Source organism: Emydura macquarii, unplaced genomic scaffold, assembly GCF_026122565.2.
Source record: "Emydura macquarii macquarii isolate MOO-44397 ecotype Brisbane River unplaced genomic scaffold, CSIRO-AGI_Emac_v2 contig_2205, whole genome shotgun sequence".
Taxonomy (NCBI): Eukaryota; Metazoa; Chordata; order Testudines; family Chelidae; genus Emydura; species Emydura macquarii.
In genome coordinates, this window is record NW_027132342.1 from 14,801,501 (window position 1) to 14,822,811 (window position 21,311).

At 41.3% G+C, this 21,311-nt stretch overlaps 1 protein-coding gene across 1 annotated transcript in view; it reads right to left on the minus strand.

Annotated features, from left to right (window-relative positions):
• Window positions 1-21,311, minus strand: part of RBFOX2 (RNA binding fox-1 homolog 2) — a 228,266-nt gene that overhangs the window by 19,125 nt on the left and 187,830 nt on the right. Inside the window, 6 exon segments of the mRNA XM_067559410.1 lie at window positions 5,679-5,811; window positions 6,913-6,944; window positions 6,946-7,003; window positions 7,123-7,176; window positions 9,095-9,155; window positions 11,859-11,951. Of these exon segments, the coding sequence (XP_067415511.1) occupies window positions 5,679-5,811; window positions 6,913-6,944; window positions 6,946-7,003; window positions 7,123-7,176; window positions 9,095-9,155; window positions 11,859-11,951 (431 nt within the window).

Below are 21,311 nucleotides of genomic sequence, written 5' to 3' on the forward strand. Positions count from 1 at the left end.
GATTAAAACACCTATCTATTGCAAGATACACATAGAAAAGCCAGGATATCTTGCCAATAGGCTGTATGCTATTACTAAAAATAACGGAGCAGCGTTCACTACCAGTAAAGTCTTTTGGTAAGGCTGTGTCTCTATCCCAAGAGAGGTGCAATTCATTCCCGGTGGACAGAGTTGCATTGGTCTCTAAGTGCACTGGATGTGGAGATGAAGAGAAAAGATGATACACGTCAGCCGGGAGAAGTGGATCATATGGTGTTTGTAGGAAACAAACTCTACAACCATAAAAGTGTGGATTCTGGGCCTGTGATTTAAATTGCTAGATTTTCTGTCATCAAGAGTGTTTTCCCCACTCCTGCATGAAAGGTAAACACTTGACAGAGAATGTGATTGTTTTATGAACAGGTTAGCATTTTTGGTAAAAATATTTTGGAGTTCATAGGAACTGCCATACTGAATTAACCATCTAGTCTAGGATCTTGTCAATGACCACTGCCAGCACTGGATGCTTCGGAGAAGGGTACAAGAAACCCTGCAGAAGGCAGTCGTGGGATAACTTGTCACTAGAGAACTTTCTCTTTCCTAACCCAAAATAAACTGAGAATGGTTTAAACCCTGAAGTTTGAAGGTTTAAATTTCTTCCAAAACTCTTGGTATTTTTTCCCCTCCCCTGTTAGTATTTACCTTTAATTTTGGTCACTGGGGTCAAAAACTAAGCAAGATTCGAAAAGGGACTGGACATTTATATGGATAACAAGAATATCCAGATTTACTAATTTGTTAACGCACACAAATTTTTTAAGAGATATTAATATATTTTAAGGCCAAAGGGACCACTACTATCATCTCCTCTGACCTCCTGCATTACACAGGCCACAGAATTTCACCAAGTGGCTCCTGCATTAAGCCCATAGTTTCCATTTGAGTCCTAGCATAACTTTTAGAAAGATTTCCATTCTTGATTTAAAGACATGAAAAGAGGAAGTTACTCACTGTAATTGGAGGTGCTTCGAGAGTCTGGTCCCTATCTGTATCATACACATGAGTGAGCATGTGCACCTCGCATCTAAGTCCGCAAGTTTTTTTCCATCAAACAGTGTCTGTTGAGCCGCACAGGCGGAGTATCTTCCCTTTTGCTCCCAATTGACGATATAAGGGGTGGTGCGAGTCAACATTTCTGTAGTTCCTCCTTTCACCACAATGCAATATGGTCTGAAGCAGAGGGGAAGGAGGGTGGGTAGCGGAGTACAGGTAGGGACCACACATCTCAAAGCACCTCCAGTTACAGTAAGTTAACCTCCTCCTCCTCCTCGAGTACTGGTCCCTATGTGTATTCCACATGTGGGTGACTTGCAAGCAGTGATCAGCATGGAGGTAGGTGCGAGGAAGTTGGTAGCAGAGCTGCTTGGTAATACACCCATTCCTACTGCTGCATCCAGAGCTGCCACTTGAGTCAGGGCGTAGTGTGCCATAAACATGTGGATAGACAAGACGGCTTGTTCCAGAACAGTTGCAAAGCTGCAACTTTAGGATCTATCCACACATTAAGGATGCCATGGAGGCAGCTTGGACTCACATGGAATGAGCTGAAACACCATCAGGAAGGGGAAGGTTTGCTACTTTATAGCATTCTAGCATGCATCCCAAGACCTGTTTAGAAATTCTCTGTAGGGCTATGGCTTGGTCCCTTGCCCTTTCTGCTATGGCAACGAAGAGTCTCAGTGATTTCCTAAACAGGTTTGGTTCTCTGCAGGTAGAACGCCACAGTGTTGTTTGATGTCAAGAGATTGCAGTTTCTTGTCCCCAGGAGAAGCATGAAGTTTTGGAAAAAATAGTACAGGTAAGTGAACTGATTGATTGACATGGAATTTGGACACAATTTTGGGGAGGAATTTGGGGTATAGCCAGAGGATGACTCTCTCTTTATGGAATATTGCTTAAGGCAGGTGTGCCATCATGGCTGTGAGTCCACTACGAACACTTCTTTCATGGATAGGTGGGCCATGGCACACATTATCATGGGATGGAAGGACAAGGTTAAGGTCCCATTGGAGTGCAGGTTTGATGAACGTTGGGAAGCTCCTGATCAAGCCTTTCATAAAGTGTTCTATAGTCAGGTGCATGCAGATAGCGTCCTTCCACCAGAGGAAGGAACTATTTCCTAATTGCTGCTAGATGCACACGAAGTGAGCCAAGGGTTAGCCCCGATGTCTTTAGGACGAGGAGACAGTTGAGGAACTGGAGAGGTGTTGACCTGCACCACCCCTTAGGTGAAGATACTGTGCACATACTAGTCAAAAGACGCTGCTTGGAAAAGCTTCTGGGCTCAGGCACATGGTACACATGTGTGGGATGCACATAGGGACCATCACAGAAGACGATGGAGAACCCACCATATCCCTAAGTAAATTATTCCAATGGTTATTTACCTGCACTGCCCCCCACCTCCAAAAAAGCACCTTATTTCTAGTTCAGATTTGTCTAGTTTCAGCATCGGAACGTTGGCTCTCGTTATGCCTTTGTCTGCTGGATTAAAGACCACGTACTATCAGAAATTCTCTCTCCACATAGGTACTAATAGGCTGTGATCAAGTCACTTTTTAACTTTCTCTTTGTTAATCTAAATAGATTGTGCTTTTTTAGTATTGCGGTTTTTGGGTTTTTTTAGTAAAACATGTTTTTCAGAGCTTGAATCAATTCTTGTAGCTCTTTTCTGAACCCTCTCTAATTTCCCAACACTCTTTTGAAGGAATAGCCACTAAAAATGGACATGATAATCCAGTAATGATCTTACTACCATTGTGTACAAATGTAATACCACATCCCTACTACTACTCAATATTCCCCTGCTTGTACACTCAAGGATTCCATTTGCTCCCTTAAGTCCCCATATGATACACTGAGCTCATGTTTAGTTGGTTATCCACCACGACCCCTATATTTTTTTCTGGTTCACTGCCTTCCAGAATACAGGATGGGGGACTAAATGTAACCTCTGTTTTTAGTCCCTACATGTATGATCTTGCATTTAGCTGTATTAAGACACACATCCACACGTATTATTAAACCCCATGCTTCAGGGTCTTAAGCCAAATCTCTAAAAGATATTGGTTTTTTGCCTTTTCCTCTGAAGCATCTGGATCTGGCAACTATCAGAGACGGGATACTGGGCTAGATGGACCTTGGGTGTGATCCAGTCTGGCAATTCCTATTCTTGTTATTTTTATAAATGTCTTTTACCTTTCTGAAGCCTGCTAAGCTCTAAGCCTCAATGATATTGTGTGGCAATTATTTCCAGAAAATAATTGTGTTTTGTGAAAAAGTATTTTCTACTATCAGTTTTGAATTATCCACCTTTCAATTTTGTTGAATGCCCGCCTTCCTAACACCAATTGTATTTTAGTCACTCATGGCTTGATTCTTGGTTTCATGGTCTCGTCTTTCCATTAAAAAGGTAGGGGGAAAGCAACTGATGCATAATATGGTGCCAGGAATATATGGATGACACTAAGCACGCATGGTCAAAATTTGCCTGATGTAACTTCAGTTGTAATGCTGTTTCTCTCCTACTGTTTTTTACAACATAAACTGCTCCACACATTTTAAACTCCACAATGAAGAACCAACTTCATACGTATGACATGCAATGTTGGAGACCCAATCTATGACAACAATCAACGTATTAATTAAAACCTAATGTTTATGTCCAACACAATTCTGGGTCATTTGTGAGTGCAGCTTGTTTAATGCTGTCTTCCAATTGTTTGCTGGACAGTTCACTGCACATGAAGATATATTAAATCAATCAGTAGGGTCAGACAAACTAAGTGTATTGCAAGTAAATGCAGTCACAAGATATTATTTAGAAGAGATGGTCACTCGTGTGTGGCCTGTATTCCAAATGTAAATAACTCCTTTATACCAAGATGGGGTTGGATTTAACCAATCAATCACGAGTGCAGAACAGTTATAAGGAGTCTTCTCCCAGCATACCACTGATGACAGTCTCTTGCTAGGAATGCTCTAGCCGTTACTATCAGGGATAAAGAATAAAAGTCTTTCCTAAAACAGGATAAAAGTCCTTCTAGACAGTAGCACTTAGCTCAGTTTTGCTTGTGTGCTTCAATCTGGAGCATTTCCTGATAAAACCGGACTGGGTCATTATTACAGTAACAAAGATGGACAGAGGTTGTAGATCAGAGGCCATGGTTAGATAATATAGGATATAAACTAGCAATGGCAGTGGAAAGAGACGGATCTATGTAAGAGGGATGATCATCTGAAAACTCAGCAAAAAAATGCCACCATGAGCCCCCGTGTTTTCAGGCAACAGTCTCCCCACCTTAGGGTCACTGGGTCTCGCTAAGTCCAAAATATTTATTCGCCTAATGTAAGATGCGAAGCAATTCAAACTATTGCTACAAATTTTTGCTGTAGGGTAGATGGACGTCTGGCCACGGCAACTTGCTCATTGAGCTCTATTTTAAATGCCAGACTGGACTCTACAAAGAAAGGGCAAAGCAACCCCCGCCCCACACCACCCCCTGTGGTGTGCACTGTTGAGCACTGTTTTGGTGCCCAGTCTTATTCTATTACACAAGGTCTCCCAAGCCGATCTAGTACATCCCAGGGTAAGGTCCGAATGTACTGCGTTATTAGGAGACTTAGGGTCTACGCTCTGCCACCTCCATAGGTGGCCTAATGAGGAGAAATGGGAGGTAGCATCCAACTTTCTCTCTCTTTGGGTGGATTCTCTCTCACTAAGATTCCCCGTGAAAATGTGATGCTGTTGCCTTGAGAACAGGACAAACAGGATAGAGAGATAAGCGATGTGAATGAGGCATCCTCAGATTCAAAGAGGAGAGACTCTTGGAGGAAATAATTAATTATTTTTACTCTGTCACACTTTAAAAAAAACTCTAAATAAATCCAGCAACTTATACCTTTCAAATAACAATAGAATAATTTGTTGCTACAGAATCTATTCCACTGCATAACTAATAAAAATCAGATGATAAAGGATGCTAGATCACAGGTCTATCAGTACTTTATACCATTATTATTATTATTATTATTACTATTATTATTATGAGAAGCATGTTGCAGTTTCTTTCTCCCTATAACCCCTCTCTCCCCCACCTTAATTTAAATGGACTTGATTGATCTTTGTTTTAAACCTTTTTGAACCGTCTCCAACAAAGAAAGCAAATCCATTGTGGGTAACTGGCTCTCCTGTGCCCTACTCCCAGATGGTGAGGCATGAATGTAACTGATAATATTCCCCACTCCTGGATAACAAAATACAAAGGAGTGAAGAGAACAGAACCTGCTTCACTCCACAGACTTGAGACCTTTTTTTTTGTACTTTATGGTAGTGTCAATGCTAGATGAATTCCACATGGGCAAACTGCTAATGCATAGGGGAAGGAACCTGCTGGCACCTTAGGCAGTTGCCTTTAGTTCCTGGAGTGTCAGGATACTGAAATGAAGTGTAAAATATCTTGTAAGAGTTATACAAAAGATTTTAGATCTGCCCTTTTTTGGTGTCATTGGATGCAGAGTGCTCTGGCGTTGGTGTATCCTGACTCTCATCATCCAACAGATCTCTGATTTTTATCCTTAGCCAATCAGCTACTTCTCAATGTGGTGTTGAGCACTCTGTTTTGGTGTCCAGTGCTTACCCTGGGTAGGCAGGGATGGCCGTGGGGGGTACTGCCCGGACTGCACCATACACTGTCCGTCCTCGGCCCCTCAGGTGTGCTCCCCGGAAGGCGGCTGCTGTGGTGGCTGCAGTTGGGTAGGGGAAGCCTGGAACTGTAAAGTCAGATAAGAAAAAAGATGAGAGGGATCACAACTCTGATTCAACTAAAAACTGTCTGCTTCAAACAAAATAATGTAATAGGCTGCAGAGCTGTGGGATGCTCTGCATCTGTCCTGCAAAGGGGCATGCTTACAGCCCTAAAGAAAGAGTGTACCTCCTGCTACACCATGACCCAGAGGGGGAGAGGGGTTGCAGAGAGGCCTGGCATGCAAGAGGTTAATGCTGTATCATGCCTCGTTCATTGCAAACGCGGTACAATTTCCCCCTGCCCCCACTTTGACACTGCCATGCAGTCTGGTTAGAAAGAGTCCGAGAAGCACAGAGAGTTGCTACCAATATAGCAGGTGACTCTTCCAAATTTGGATGAGGCTCTTTGAAATAATTCAGCATGCGCCCCTTAAATCAGTCAATTGTCCTCCTCTCCCCCAGCACTTTGCCACTCCCTCTTCCCCATGTTCAATTTCAAGTCAGAAAGACAGGATAACCCCCATGTAAGGCAACAGAAATTCCACAGAAAGTGCCAGTTTACCAAGAGCCAATTACCTTCTGGCAAATGTGACCACCAACCAGTTCCATGTGTATTGGGCCCTGTTTTATTACACTTCATGCTGGAGTAAACTGGCTCAGGGCAAATTAGGTCAAAACCTCAGAGGCAGCTGCAAACACAATGCACAGATACCCAGAAGGAGCCAGTCGCAAGGCATGAATTCAAGGTGCTTCCAGGTGCATGCCACTAGGGGGCTTACAGTGGACTTGTTTAGCAGATTGTATAACATGTACTTTGTGGATTTGTCTGTTTGGTTACTTTAGTTTTGAAGTACCAGCAGTGACACATTCCTCACACTCCCCTCCCTTCTCCTCAGCGTCTTCCTTATCATTTCAGAAGCCCCAGTCAAAAGCAAGCATAGAAATGCACTGAAAGATGAAAAGATCATGGCCACTGCCCAGCCTGGGTGCTCTGGCTGTTGGCAAATCCGTCCCCAACAAGACCCATCCTTTCAAGTATATATCATACAGGCTGGAGAGAAGAGGGCTAACAGATCATTGTTTACTCAAGCACAGTAACAATACAGGGGCCAATTGGGGCTACTTACTGATTAAAGGAATGTAAGTGTTAATACCCCCTTCCTGACAGGGGCACTGCGGCGTCATTGCCCAGCGAGACATCTGCTTGAAAGCTGGACGCTAATTTAGTTTTAAAAAGAATAAAAAACGTAAAAAGGTTATAAAGAAACAGACTGAGAACACAAACAAACACCACTGCAGTTAAATGGCAGAAATGGAAGTGTCTACTTAAGTTCTACCTGCGTATAACTCGGGGCCATACACTGCTCCAACCACAGGGCTCAATTTCCAACCTGAAACAAAAATAGCAATGAGTGCTGGAGTCCACGCCAGGAGAAACAGTGGGAAGGGTGGGGGAGGAAAATGAGCTTTGCATGTGAAACTCGGTGTTAGGTGCTTCTCCCATTACCACTTCCACCCAGGTCCCTGTGCTTTTGAATGGAGGCAGACTACCTCTCCCAGGCCAGGTCCACGTATCGACTATTACATGGGAGGTAGAAGCAGAATCTTCTGATTTCTGATTCTGAAGCAGAACATTAGCTGATCCACTGCACAGTAGCCTCTGGTGTAAGCTATAAGAAAAAACTCAGCTGAATGCCAACTACCTTATATGTCTGTTCAGTATAAACTACATGGCTGGTCCAGGAGACCCTGCATTCTCTCTGTGAATCTTGCTGTCAGTTCTTACTATCCTGTATGTTCATTGGGAACGACCTGGATTAACCATTAACCATGTCTAAATCACTGGCTCAATCTGTGATCTCAGGCAAGTCATGGTACACCCTTATGTCTCAGATTCACTGGCTGTGATGTTTACTGGAGAGTCACTAAAGACAGCCTGGTGACTGAGTTGAGATTTCCTGGGTAACTGAATGCCACAGAATATATTGCACAGAAGTATTTCATACAAACAAGTTTGTTCATTTCATTTTCTCTTCTCCATTTTGTTTTAATTTTGCTGTTTCTCCTTCAGGTGCAATCTTTCCTAGAGAATCATTTAATATAATCTGTACAATGGGCAGGAACTGAAAATCATCAACACAAATACACAAGAGACCAATAGTTAAATAAGCAGGTAATGGACCCAGTGAAAAGCCTGCCATCGTACAATGGGTATGAATAGAAGCACTTTTTCCAGGAGAGCAGACCTGGAAAACCTGTTTGTCTCCACCCATTCTAACCAGAAAGGGAAGAGAACTGGGAATAGGGTGGACTCTTTAAGATCATCAGGTCTGATTTCCACAAAAAGTTCTTTACCTTTCAGGGTAGGCCTCATCTGTTCACTTGGTAATCATGCAGGTTTTACTATTAAATGTCACATATCTTTCCTCCATAGGAGTCCTGTGAAATTTACTATACTTTAACTACTCAGCCCAACCTTTGAGGTCTTATAATCAATCATCTTTCTGGTCTGATCTGGTCACAGCCCAACAATGTCACTAGTTAATATGCTGGGGCATAATGTACAGGAGCCAAGAATAGGACCCAAGTCTTCTGGACTTCTAGTCTTGTGTTTTAATCACAAACCCATGCTCTCTCTCTATCTACTGTATGCTTAACTTGCTGCTGCACTGAAGCTGTTTGGGAACATTTTTCAATGCAGCTGGGGACAATTCACTATGTCGCAGGCCAACGTTGTAAGCTCCATGTTTCATTTCACTGGTGGGGGGGTGAGATTTGAAATATACAGCTCCCTGTATAATTAAATGGTGTTCAGTTCCCATAGAAGAAAGCCTCTTCATGTATCATGTGCACTGTATTGCTGTTTCTAGGCTATACCAACGAGTTACTGCAGAGAGACTGGTAGACAACAGCCCCAAGACTTCTACTCAAGACAGAATTCTTCACTCCACAAAACAACTTAGTCATTCCTTAGTCAAGTTCCTTGGAAAACTGTTGAAAATAGGCAAGCTCTGTGAAAGACAAATTGCTGGGTGCCCCAGCTTTCCTGGCTGCAAGGAGAGAGTTGTATCTACAGCTAAAATTAAGGCCAAGGATTTTTAAAAATGGGTTCCTAAAGTTAAGCTCCTAAATCCATATTTACGCACCTAAAGAAGCGGCCTGAGTTTCAAACGTGCTGAGCAGCCACAGCTCTCACTGTAGTCAAGGAACAAGGAGACCTTGTAATAAGGTCTTGAATTTGAGGCTATAGTGTCTGTCTCCACCATTGAAACCTTTCATTTTCTGATTAGTGCGAACATTCTCTCTTACCATTTGCATATGGCGTGACCATCTTCTTATTGGTCATCACTCGCGCTGTGGCATTATTCACCTAAAAGTAAGAAAGGGGAGGGGGAGGAGAGGGAAGGAAGCACAAGATGTTAGGGAAAACGATAACCTCTCTAACATCGCATATCCAATACATCTCTGAGCAAATAAATAAAACAGCTAGTTTTATAGAAATGCAAGACATTTAAACTACTACTGGATTTGCCATTTAATTGTAAACATTACAGCTAATTGTGGCACTTTATGCATTTAAACAAAAGGCCAACGAGAGTAAAGTTGGGATTCTCAGACTTCCTGCCACCAGTAGAGCACACTGGAATCTGCAGCTCACCAATCCAACGGGCAAAAAACTTCTGCTATCTTGTCCAAGTCCCACTGGAGTGGTAGGGATGGTGATCTCCGCAGCTCAGGCAGGAGACAAAGTAGATGGAGAACAAACTAGCTTCTTTTAGAAGCCACCATTAAAATGTGGTAGTCCACAAATGTCACAGACAAACAGGTCTTCAGAAAGAAAAGTAATCTGGACTCCCATTGTCTTGGATTTAATCTCTCTAGGCCAAGGGAGACTTTTGGAATCCTTTAAGATATTGGCCTTCAACCCAGTTTCAAGAGGTCCTTGGGTTACTGATTTGTTTTTTCTCTGATAATAAAATTCTTACAAAAATCTCTTAAAATAAAACACAGAAGTGTAAATGGGTCTCCTGGTTTCACTGTACCCTCCACCCTCATTACAGAGCTCTGCATAGTTCCAAGCATTTTGAGTGCTACAGCAAGTGGGTGTTACAGCAGAGATGGTGCTGACAAAGAAAGGATGGATGGGGTTTGGAAGCCAAGTTACTGCAGCCCTGTGTCAGACACAGCCTCAAAGTTCTTGCAAGGAGGGTGAAGCTTCTTAGCATGAATCAATGATCTGTCAAAATCTCAGACCAGAATGGAACTCAGAGACCAGAGGAATGAAAGAAGCCAGTCTTAAGGAGAAGTAAACCAAAAAAAGAGTCTCAGTGTGTCCTTTGAGGTTTATGGAGTGGTGAGCCTGTGCAGGCGAGGGGAGCCTGGAACCACATTTACTCTAGTTTTGGCCCAAAACAATATAAACATTACACATTTAAAAAAAGAAAGAATGGGAAACAACAATGATGAGACTGAGAGCATGCAGTTAAACACACACAGATAAAAGAAAGAAAAAAAACAACTGATTGGAGGGAGGGAGAGGAGAAGAGGGGGTCTCACAGACAATCATTAAGATGGAGCGAGTGCTTGAAATCAGCTGCTACAGCAAAGTGCAACACAAGCACTTAAAGGAAAAATTGCCAGAACCAATCAGAAACCACCAGTCAGCAAAGAGAGACCAACAGCTGCATTTAACTGAGTAAAGAAATAAACTGGGCAGGTGGGGGGAAGAGGGGAGAGAGAGAGAGAACAAACAACCACAGCTACAAACAGGTCTGGGAAAGACAGAGCAAGAGAAAGAAGGGGCAGGAGAGAAAGGAGGGGATGGGTGCATTAATAAAAACCAGCCAAACTGGAGTTCAGTAACTCTGAGTAAGATGTGCAAGGGGAAATCACCATGAAGTCAGTAATCAAACAGCTCAGACTGCTACAAAACGATACGTACATCCAAAAGTCCAGGCGGCATTACTCAACAGCATTGAAAATAAAAGAGGGGAAAAGGGAAAGGAGGCGGGTGGGGACAACAAGTCAAATCACATTTTGTAGTGTTAATGTGAGATGGCAGATGGATTTTTTTTCTTTCTTATTTAATTTTTTTTTTTTTTTTTGTAACTTTAAGAAAAAATTTAAAAATATAAGCTTCTTCTCTAGCGCTTTTGTTTCACTTACCGCCAACTCGTACCATCGCCAGCATTGTGTATAGTTACCATGGAAAGAGTGAGTCAAGTGAAGGGCCCTAAACGCTAAACCATCGAAAAGGGAAATAAAAAAAACAAAAACAAAAACAAAAAAAAAGCAAAATATGCAGACATCTTACTCAAAACGGCGGCTTTTTTTGATTAATATTTTTTAATATTTAGTACTTTTTTTTTTTTTTTTTTTAAAAGGAAGAGGGAGAAAGGGAAGAGGCCAGTTAGCCTTCAATAAGGTGGAACAGAAAATTGGTGAGCACCATGCAACGGCCTCAGATGTAGCTACTTTGGCCAGCCATTTAACCCTTCTATTGAGCTCTCCTTACAGGAAGTTTTAAGAGTTAACTTTAATTGTTTAGAGTCTTGACTGCAGACAGATCAAGAAGGCAGCTCAGTAAGTAACTCCTCCCTGCTACCCCGCTCTCAACATCAGCTCACACTCATATGAAGGAGAACTGGCCTCTGAGGAAAGAGAGAATACTGGATGGCCCCCTGCTTTATTGTCAGACACAGGGTTAGAAATCAGACAGTACTTTTTGAGTTAGTTTTGTTCAGGCCTGATAACAAACAGGAAATCGGAGCCTCACAAACTGAAGCAAAGGAAAATCAAGACAGCAGAAGGGCAAAAATTTGGAGTGGGTGGGAAACAAACTTAAAAAATAAATAAATAAATAAATAAAAAAATACCCAAATCAACCAAAGATATCTTTTGGGAGGGGATGTCACTTTTATACACTTCAGTGCAATAGGGTGAAGGACACGGAGACACAAACACACGCACACACAAGACGGGGATCCAAATGTGAAATAAGTGAGGCAAGACACAAAAAAGAAATAAAAAAGAATAAATATAAAGAAGAAATTGAATTACTGAAGACATGCACCTCGATTTTACGGCCCTCTACCACGGTGCCGTGTAATTTCTCCCTGGCCCTGTCTGCATCAGCACTATTCTCGAAAGTTACGAACCCGAATCCCTGCATGCAGCGGGAGAAGGGGGGAAAACATGCACATCGTTATATATTGAAATACTGATCTCTAGGTAAATAGAGAAAAAATATCACAGTATGAAATTGACATCAGCACAACTCAGCAATACTCTCCTAGAGTCACATTGTTGGTTCATGCATGTTTCATAAATAAAAGAAATTCAATTCAATAAAATAAAAGAATTGTAATCAGAATATTAAATAATAACAATAATAATAATAATACTAAAAAGAAAATGTAAAAGCAATTGAGGCCAGACCAAAAAAGAAGTACAAAGTTACTCGAGACAAATGTTCTTAAAGGTAAATCCTAGGCCCTGCTCTGATGTAGAGAAGCTGGTGAAGCCCAGGCTGGACATTTCATACCATTGCCAATTAATGCCTGTGCTATTTTGTAAACTTTACATGGTATTGAAAGGCACCTGGTACTTTCAGTCTGTTGCAGGAGAGAGGTGTGGTTTGAGTTCAAGATTGGCATCCAGGAATTCCTGTGTTCTGATCCTGGCTCCAACACTGACACCCTGTAGCTATGGGCAAGTCACCCTCTCTGCCTCACTTTTCCCATACATAAAATGGGTACAATAATAATATTTACCTATCACACAGAACTGTTGTGAGGATTAGATGTTTGTAAAGTCCAATGTAGGGTCTCAGGGGCAGAGATCATGGCTACACCTATGCCTGTACAGTGCCTGGGACAGGCTCCTGATGCTAACTCAGGCTTCTAGGTGGTATAATCATGTATACACGTCAGAAAAGAGCTCTGTAAAATTTTCCCTCAGTGACTGCCATATCAAATATGGATAGCATAAGAAGTCTGAATGAGATTTCTGTGCGCGTTGATGTCATAGGTGTAGACAGGATTTAGCTGACATCCTCTATCCAACTGCTGCCTCCCTTCTAACTCAGTTATCTACCTAGACCACTATCTTAACACTTCCTACTCTGAAAGGATATCCCTGTTTCTTCTCCATCATGTGCAAATACAAGGGGGACCACCAGGTGGGCCTGAACTCTGAAGCTGGAGAAGAATGGCTTCAGACTGGCCTGTTGGGGTAACTATGGTAGCCCAAGGACTATTGGAACATCCCTTTAGCTGCAGAGGCCTCGGCCTGCTTAGCCTAGGCCACCCTGAACACACATATAGAATCTCTTTCCTAAAAAGTCTCCAGGTGTGCGGATTCATTCAATCATATAACAGTGTAGTATATGACATCACACACTCCCGGGGGAATGAACTGCACTGTCACACAGGCGTACTGACATGACTAAATGAACTGGGAATTTAACTAGTAGCAAATGATACATTCTGACAGACAGCTCTGGTGATTTAGACATTCTTAATATAAGACCAGTGGTCAGGGGCCAAGGTGAAAGTTTCACCTCAGATTGCTTTTAAGATAATCTATGAACAGGAGAGGGGTACCTAGCTCTGGTGGCTTGGTATAAAATAAACACCAGTTTTGTACAGACAGTAATCTCTGCTGGAGCCACCCTGGGGAGCAGAGAGAACAAAGTAATGTTCTGATGTAATGGAAACAATGAAATAAACAGAGACCCAGGTAATGAGAATGATGTTAGGCTGTGCCTCTGAAAGGAAAAGGCATCTCAGCTCTGCAGCCCCCTTCCCTCAACGAACAGGAGATGCAGGGGCTGAAGTGGAGTAGCAGCATCTTGATTTCTAAGCAGGGTTAATGGAAAAGAGCTAGTGGTCCATCATTTTACAAGCGCTCTTTAAGAGTTTATAATGAGAACCGTATGAGATTCAAGTCGTTTGCCATTCCAGTAGCCTTGTGCATGGGGGCCCTCAGCCTTCACAACCGGATTTCCAGTACAAAGTACTTTTATATTTGTTAAGTGGGGGAGGGGATTGGTGGGTTTTGGTTTTGTTTTAAGATCAAGAATAAAACAAAGCCTTAGCTGATGATTAAATAGTAATGCTGGCTTCTGTAACAGAATCTCATGTCTCCTCGCTCTGACCTCAGGAATCTAAATTTCCAGCCAATTGCAATTTCCTGGATGGTAAAAAAAAAAATAAAACAAACTATGCAACTAACAAATGTCTCCTTTTCAAAACAGCTTGAAAGCCTGCTGCTGAAATGAGTCAATATTTGGACCATATGGTGGGCAGAATAATCAGTGATGACAAATTAGCCTGAATTAATAAAACCCTTTTGAACCTTGACTCAGACATGTTGTAGGGCTGGGCAGCTGAGCTGGCTGCCGAGAGAGGATAGACCATAGGATTGCCTTTAAAGGCAACCTGTGAAGGTGGGAAAGTTATGGTCGTACCCCTCTTTGCTTCTTTATGGTGTATAAAGGCAGCCTGAAAACTTTTTGTAAACAATTTTAAAATAAAAGCTTGCTTTTTCATTAAAAATTCAGGAATCGTGTGTCCTGGAGGACTTACAGCAAGAAGAGAATTAAAGAAATTATGACATCACAAATGATATAAAAGTGAGCAACAGAGGAGAAGGGATTTTTAGGGCTCATCTATACACAAAATGGAAACAAATAACTATACTGGTTTTACTTCACTCCATTCTAGAGAGGGTGAATCTACATGGGGACACTTATTTTGGAACAAGAGTGCCCTATTTCAAATGAACTTAAGTTAAAAAAAAACAAACAAACCCTGAAACCAACAACTTATTTCAAACTAGGGCACTCATTCCAAAATGAATGTCCACACACAGACCTGCACCAAAATAACTAAAAGTATGAATTAAAACCCATTTAGTTATTTTGGTTCCAGTTTATGTATAGACAAGCCCTTAGACTGTATCATTATGTTAACACCTATTTAATTCCAATACCTAATTAACAGTTTGAAGAATGGATGGTGTTAAAGATTCAACACATGTGCACCCTCCACTGAAGTCTGAGACCACATAATGCACATGAGAGACTTCCAACTAGTACTCCAGGGGCAAGGTGGGTGAGGTAATGTCTTTTATTGGACAAATTCTGACCAATAGACCAACACAGCTACAACAACACTGCCTACAACTACTACTCTAGTAAAACCAGACAAGACCAGACCAGACATTACTGCTATTTCTAAGGTAAAAAAACAGAATTTTTATTTTCTTCATTTGTTTTAAATTTTTCCATGTGGGAGAAAAAAATGCACAAAACAGATTTTTAAAAATCCTTTTTAAAAAAGGTGACCTGCAAAAGAATGGAGATTATTTTATACCTAAATTGATTTATAACAGTCATCTTTTCCTTCACACCCAAGATTGTCTGCTTTACAAAACAATACTTGTTTCAAGCAAACTATATTTGCTAATCTGGATGCACCGTGGGCAAAGGCTCTCCCCACCTCCGCAGGGCCAGGGCCAGAGCCAGGGAGGATGCAGGCTTGTGTCGAGAAATTTAGGGTTTCCTAAATATTATACAAGTAGGCTAAGTTTAATAGGACTGTTATGGCTTTCCGCCCCATCTACTGTGCCAGTAACTCAACCAGAAGTAGAAAATAAGATCAAGCTTAGACAGTACTAGGTACCCCCAAAGAAACCGTTCTAAAACATTTCAGCAAATTGCAGCCCAACAGTACCCCTTTCTCTTTTCCCAAAGGCTTGTTTGAGGACCCTAAAGAGACCGAGTAGCTGTTACCCTTTTAGTCTGGCCTCAGATTCTGCAATAAATAACAAGCAACAGGATGAGCAGTGTAAAAAATAGATAGATAGATAGTCTTTGAATGTTTCCATCTCTGAAGAATGAGAAAGAAAATTTACCATGTGACCGTAAAGGGAGAAATCAAAAGCAGACGGTTCTCCTGGGTGTGGCCAGAACACAGAAATTAAAACAAAACAAAAAAATAAAATAAAATAATAAAAAACAGAAAATAAAATCCAAAGGAAACTAAACCGAGTCCCTTGAAATCCATGCATTGTTAACTCTTTGTTTTCCACTGTGCTTAGAACATTCACCTGAGCAGCAGCGTCTTTGTCTTGTGTTCCAAGAACACAAAGCCTCTGAAGGGCATTTCCATAATTTGCTGCTACATTCAAAAATTAATTTTTACCAAAAATAAGTCCCTCCCTCACCCCTGAAAATAAACCCCCTTTATAGATACAGTCAAGACAGAAGCCTATAAACATTGCCAGGAAAGTCCAGCAGTTAGGGCTGCCTGCTTCCAAGGCTTTGGAGAGATTAGGGGACCTTCCACCTTCCTCCATAATCCACCTGAGATGAGTGATTGGAATGCACCAACAGCAACAGAGCAAGAGATTCAGAAACAAGCACCCACTGTTTAAAGAACAGAAACACATTCCCCAAACCCTGCAGGAGGAGGACAGAAGAACTGCTGGTCATTAAGGAAAAAATCAAACTAAGGGCTTGTCTACATGCAGAGATGCACTTAAGTGTGATTTTAAATGGATTTAGTTAAACCAATACACAAACAGCTGTGTGAACTCTCTTATTTGTTTTACACCAGACTTTGTTCAGTTTGTCTTAAATTGATTAACAACTGGTATAAACTAAGCTGAAATTAGTTACTGCTAAGATGAAATAAAAAAAGTGTGCACATCAGGGTTTGCCCTGGTTCAAGACTGTGTGTGGACAAGTTGAACCTTGCAAATCCACAGATATCCACTTTATATCTGCAGATATCTGCATCTGCGGACCATTTTTGCAGATCGCAAGCAGATACATATTTTGTATCTGTGCAGGACTCTATGGACAAGGCCTAAAATTGTAGCTAGACAACTAGGGGGAAAAGGTCTTGGCTACATCGTTTTCATTCCCAATAATTACTAAGGGCTTTGTTGACAACAGCAGCAACAACAACAACAAAAAAAGTGGCAATGATTAAAACTTATCTGGTTTTAAACCGATTTAGTTAAATCAGTACAAATCTGTGTGGACACACTTATTTGGGCTTAATAAGAAAATAATGAGTGACTTATTTTACTTTAGTTTAAATTGACTTAAACCAACAAAAGTGCATCCACAAAGCCTTTTGCACCAGTTTAAGTAAATGGGTTTTAAATTACAGCTTTAGTTATATGAGCGCAACTTTTTTGTTTAGGCAAGCCCTAAACTAGTGTACAACCATATTCTTAAAAAATGGGAGTGTGCTTTCTGTAACTATGCTGTGCTATAAAAGTAGTCTGAACAGAACCTGAGATTCCTACCCCATCCCCAGCTTTCAAGGGCAGGGCTAGCAGGAGGAAGGGGTGGTCTTGCACTACCAATGTTTTAAAGCTGTTCCTTGTCCTCCATTTGGACTGCTGCCAGACCAATTCTGAGCCTGGAGTATGGACATTATGATGATTTTGAATATATGAATTCTGGCATTGGTGCTTCCAGAGCTTGATTTTGTTTTCTTTTATTAGTTTGTTTTGTAGCTGCACTAATTGTTTTTTCACTCATGTTTCCCTCTTAAGATACAGAGATGGGAGTGATCCAGAAACAGGTCTGAAAAGGCAATGTCCCCACCTTTAGCAGTGGGGCTCCAAGAGATGTGTTTCAGTCCTTGGGAATGAAGAGGTGATGAGTGGGTGCTGGAGCAGTATGTGAAAGTAAGAGGTTTAATTTGAGGATAACAGAGGAAATGAGAGAGAGATTTGCATGTGTGTGTCCTTTAAGTAATCATCCTTTTTTGGTTTCCCTGTTTTAGAACTCAAGAATGTAGGAGATGCTGTTGATGAAGCACAAACTGCCATGGCAACCCTCAGTGCAAGAAGTATATTAAGGGTGGGTGGCTATATCAGTGTGCCTGCTAACTACCTCTGCCTGTTTTTCACGTGAATTGCCATAGGCCAAATCAAAATTTACAGAATGCATATGATGTTTTACAAAATGTTAAAATGAACCACACAGCTACACAGGGGTTAGAGTGGGGCTGAGCAGAGCCTAGTGTGAATTAAATCACTCTGTGAAATAGAATCCTGTAATCTAATATGTGGGCAGTAGCTCAGGTCACCACAGTAGTTTGCATAATCGACAGGAGGTTCATCAGCTAACAGCTAAAAGTGGAACTCCACAGATGTATATTTGTGCAACAAGCCACATTCCCTTTTGGGATTAAGCTCCGTTGGATTTGCTTTTGTGGATATTATCTTCTCTCCCATAAAAAGTTCAGAACACTCTTCAGGACACTTGGCTAACTCCTTTTTGATGGGTCTGGGTTACCCCAGTAAAAGCCAGAGAGGTTCATCATTTACAATATTCTAAAACCAATGGCACGTTGTCCGTATTAAACTGAACTCTTATATTTTGTAAATGATTCCCTCATCAGCCAATCAGCAGCCAGAATTCCTGGTTTTGAGAACTCTTGTTTTGCTATTAAAATCATGTGCACAACTCAGAAAGCTGCATCTTGAATGACTGGTGAAGAGAACAGCGCTAAATTTCCTGCTGGTGCAATGTTTCATCATTGCTTTTGGGAATAGGAAATGGGGGAAGGTCTCAATTAAAAGTGTATGGTTAAGCTAAACGTGCAGATTGTATTAACTATGCAAACATGCACAGCTGTTCAGCAGGTATACTAATGTTGGGACATCTACTAGAAAAGGTGGATCATCATATACCTTCACCTACTCTGGATATATTCTGTCCATGATTCACTAAATCCATGGTGAATTGGGGATAGGCATGTTGTACCATTTACATGAATCTGAACTAGAACTTTAATGGTAGGATGAGGGGAATAGAAAACAGCTAGTTTCCGTGGAAACAAAAAAATTCCATTTGAGGAAAACTGAAGTAATTCTGTTAGGTAAAGTGAACCCCCCCCCAAGAAAATCAAGAGGCCTTTTAACATTCATTTATGCTTTCTAATGGGCAGCAGCACAGCATCGGTGTAAAGAACACCAGGGGCAACAGTGTCATCTTAAATAGGAGCAATATGATTAGTTTACAGGAATCCAAATCATGTGATTAGAAGAAGCCACCATATGACTTGGAACTAATTCATCCCCATCTCACACTTCAGAAATTCAACAATGCAATTTTCTAAGATGAGTAACACAATCCAGGGTGTGAAGTTGTTGTGATGTAACTGTGTTGCTCATGATTCAGTTACTGTATTTCTTAGGTGTGCAGAGGCCGCAATCATTCTCCCTGTTGGGTACAATTCTTTCCAGAATGTAAAAAAAGAACATTACCCATCTAAGTGAATTAAAGATGCGGAAAGAAAAGTTATCAGCTCATCTCAGGTGGATCCAAAAGAAAGGATGTAAATTGCATGTATTCTCGAATCCCTACATTTACCAGCCTTGGAGCAATTTCTAGCAAAGAACCTCTGCTACCATTAGGCAGGGACAAAGAGCTGCTCAGACCATGGAGGAGATTCCTATCGCACACTGGGTGGGGGCAAAACCAGGGGAATTTGGGATTTATACCTCTATACCTTAAATATTTACCAAACACATACAAGCTACACCCTTTAGAAACCCTGGGAAAGGGAGGGGAGCATTGAGAACACAGCACAAGGCAGGCAGCAGGAGCATCTGCTTTCAGATTCCCAAGAGAGAGGAGGAGGAGAAAGAGAGGTTTCATGTAATTAGATTATAAAGGAAACACAGGGCAGGAGAAATGCATTCAGATTTTTTTTTTTTTTTTATTTTATTTTGGAGATGGGGGAGAACCCAAGAGCGAGTAAGGGGCCTCCAGAAAGATCCATTTCCTTTGCTTCACCATCAGGTCACCATACTGTTGTTTTTACATTATAGCGTGAGTACCAGGTGGCTCATGCAGCTATACCCCACTCAATAACACTGGGGCTTCCCATTTTCACACTAAGTAGGAATAATTTTGGCATTTTTAGAAACAATTATAATTACTATGGGCAGAGAAGGATGCAAAAATACCATGAACAAATATTCTTTGTGTGTATTCTGGCTTCCATTCTGGCTGTTCCCCATCTCTGAAAGAGCAAGCATCATTTTTGCAACTACTCATTGCTGTGAAGTTGACAAGCAGCAAGAGGAAACCGGAGGATCCAGAACATGATGTCTTTGGGTTATTTTCATTTTAAAAGTATTTACAAAGAGTCCAGGGCAAAATTCTGCAAAGAACTCTTCAGCAAACACGGTGTTTGTTTTAACTGAAAACCAGAAGCTTTGGGCTTAATTATCTTCTTGCACAGTTAATGTTCATAATTAGAATTCAAGGTTTCATAGAAAATCCCCTATGTTAATATTGCTGAGATGGGAAAGGGCAGGTGTGGGTGTGTGTGGAGGCGGAAACGTATATAGAACTGTAAAGTACAAATATTGTGGGTGAAGCAGTATATAGCACCACTGTTTTTTGACAGGTCAGTTGGCTTTGCTTTTTCTTTTGTGATTACATTCAGAAAAGCAGGGATTTTGTGAGAGGCTGTTCACAATGGCCAAGAGAAAGGACTAAAATCAAGACTAATTCACAGACAGCTCTGGCCTACAAACATCAGAAGAACTGTGCAGAGCAGAATAAATATTTACAGATTCAGCCATAGCTGATTTTCACTGCATCTACAAAGAGAAAGAAAACTCCCAAGCTAAACTGTCCAGAAACCCAGATTGGGTCACAAAACACACACAGAATAGACAAGGAGGGGGTGCAGTGCTGAGAGCGGAGGATAAATATTGGTTCTTTTAGACTTATTTCCAGAGAATATAGGGAGAAATTAAAGAATTTTAAAATGCAATTTGGGGGACAGAGGTGAGAATTTGTAGGAGACCCTGTATATCAGTACATCACTGAGGGAGCATTAAAGCTGCATAATGCTGTGAACTTCAAACCCATAGGAAAGGAAAGGGTTGAAAAACAAACTGCTTAGCTGGCTTGCATCTTCAAAATCTCATGAGAGGGGAAATTTTCATTTTTAATTGAAAATGGGAATCTTAGCACCGATTAAGTCAAGCATAGTATAGTCATGCACTGTGCAAGCTTCCCCCACAGAGCTCTGCCAATGCACCTTGATCCTGACCTGCAACACTCCCTGCTATTCCAGTGCTGGACCTCCTGGGCAGAGAGAGAATCACATCAATTTGTCATTGTGATGATACTGGTTATGAGATGAGACCCAATTGCCAGTTAGGACAAAGATCACTGAAATTCACTGCATTTGACCTGAGCAGCATTTGAAGCCTGGTCTCCAGAGAGGTAAATTAGCATCAATGCTGAACAAAACCTCCCTTTTGATGTATCTTAAAGGTGAAAATAGCTGTGCAAATAGAAATTCAATGTGGAAGGGTTCACACTAGGGGAAAATTAAGGATGTTTAATTTAAGCATCAGATTTCTCAGTCAAGAGAAGGCCCGTATAGTTCTCAAAATGGCCTATTAAGTTTACAAAGGTGAGGAAAAAATTCCTTGCACATGTGAGATATTCCACTTATCCTAAATAAGCACT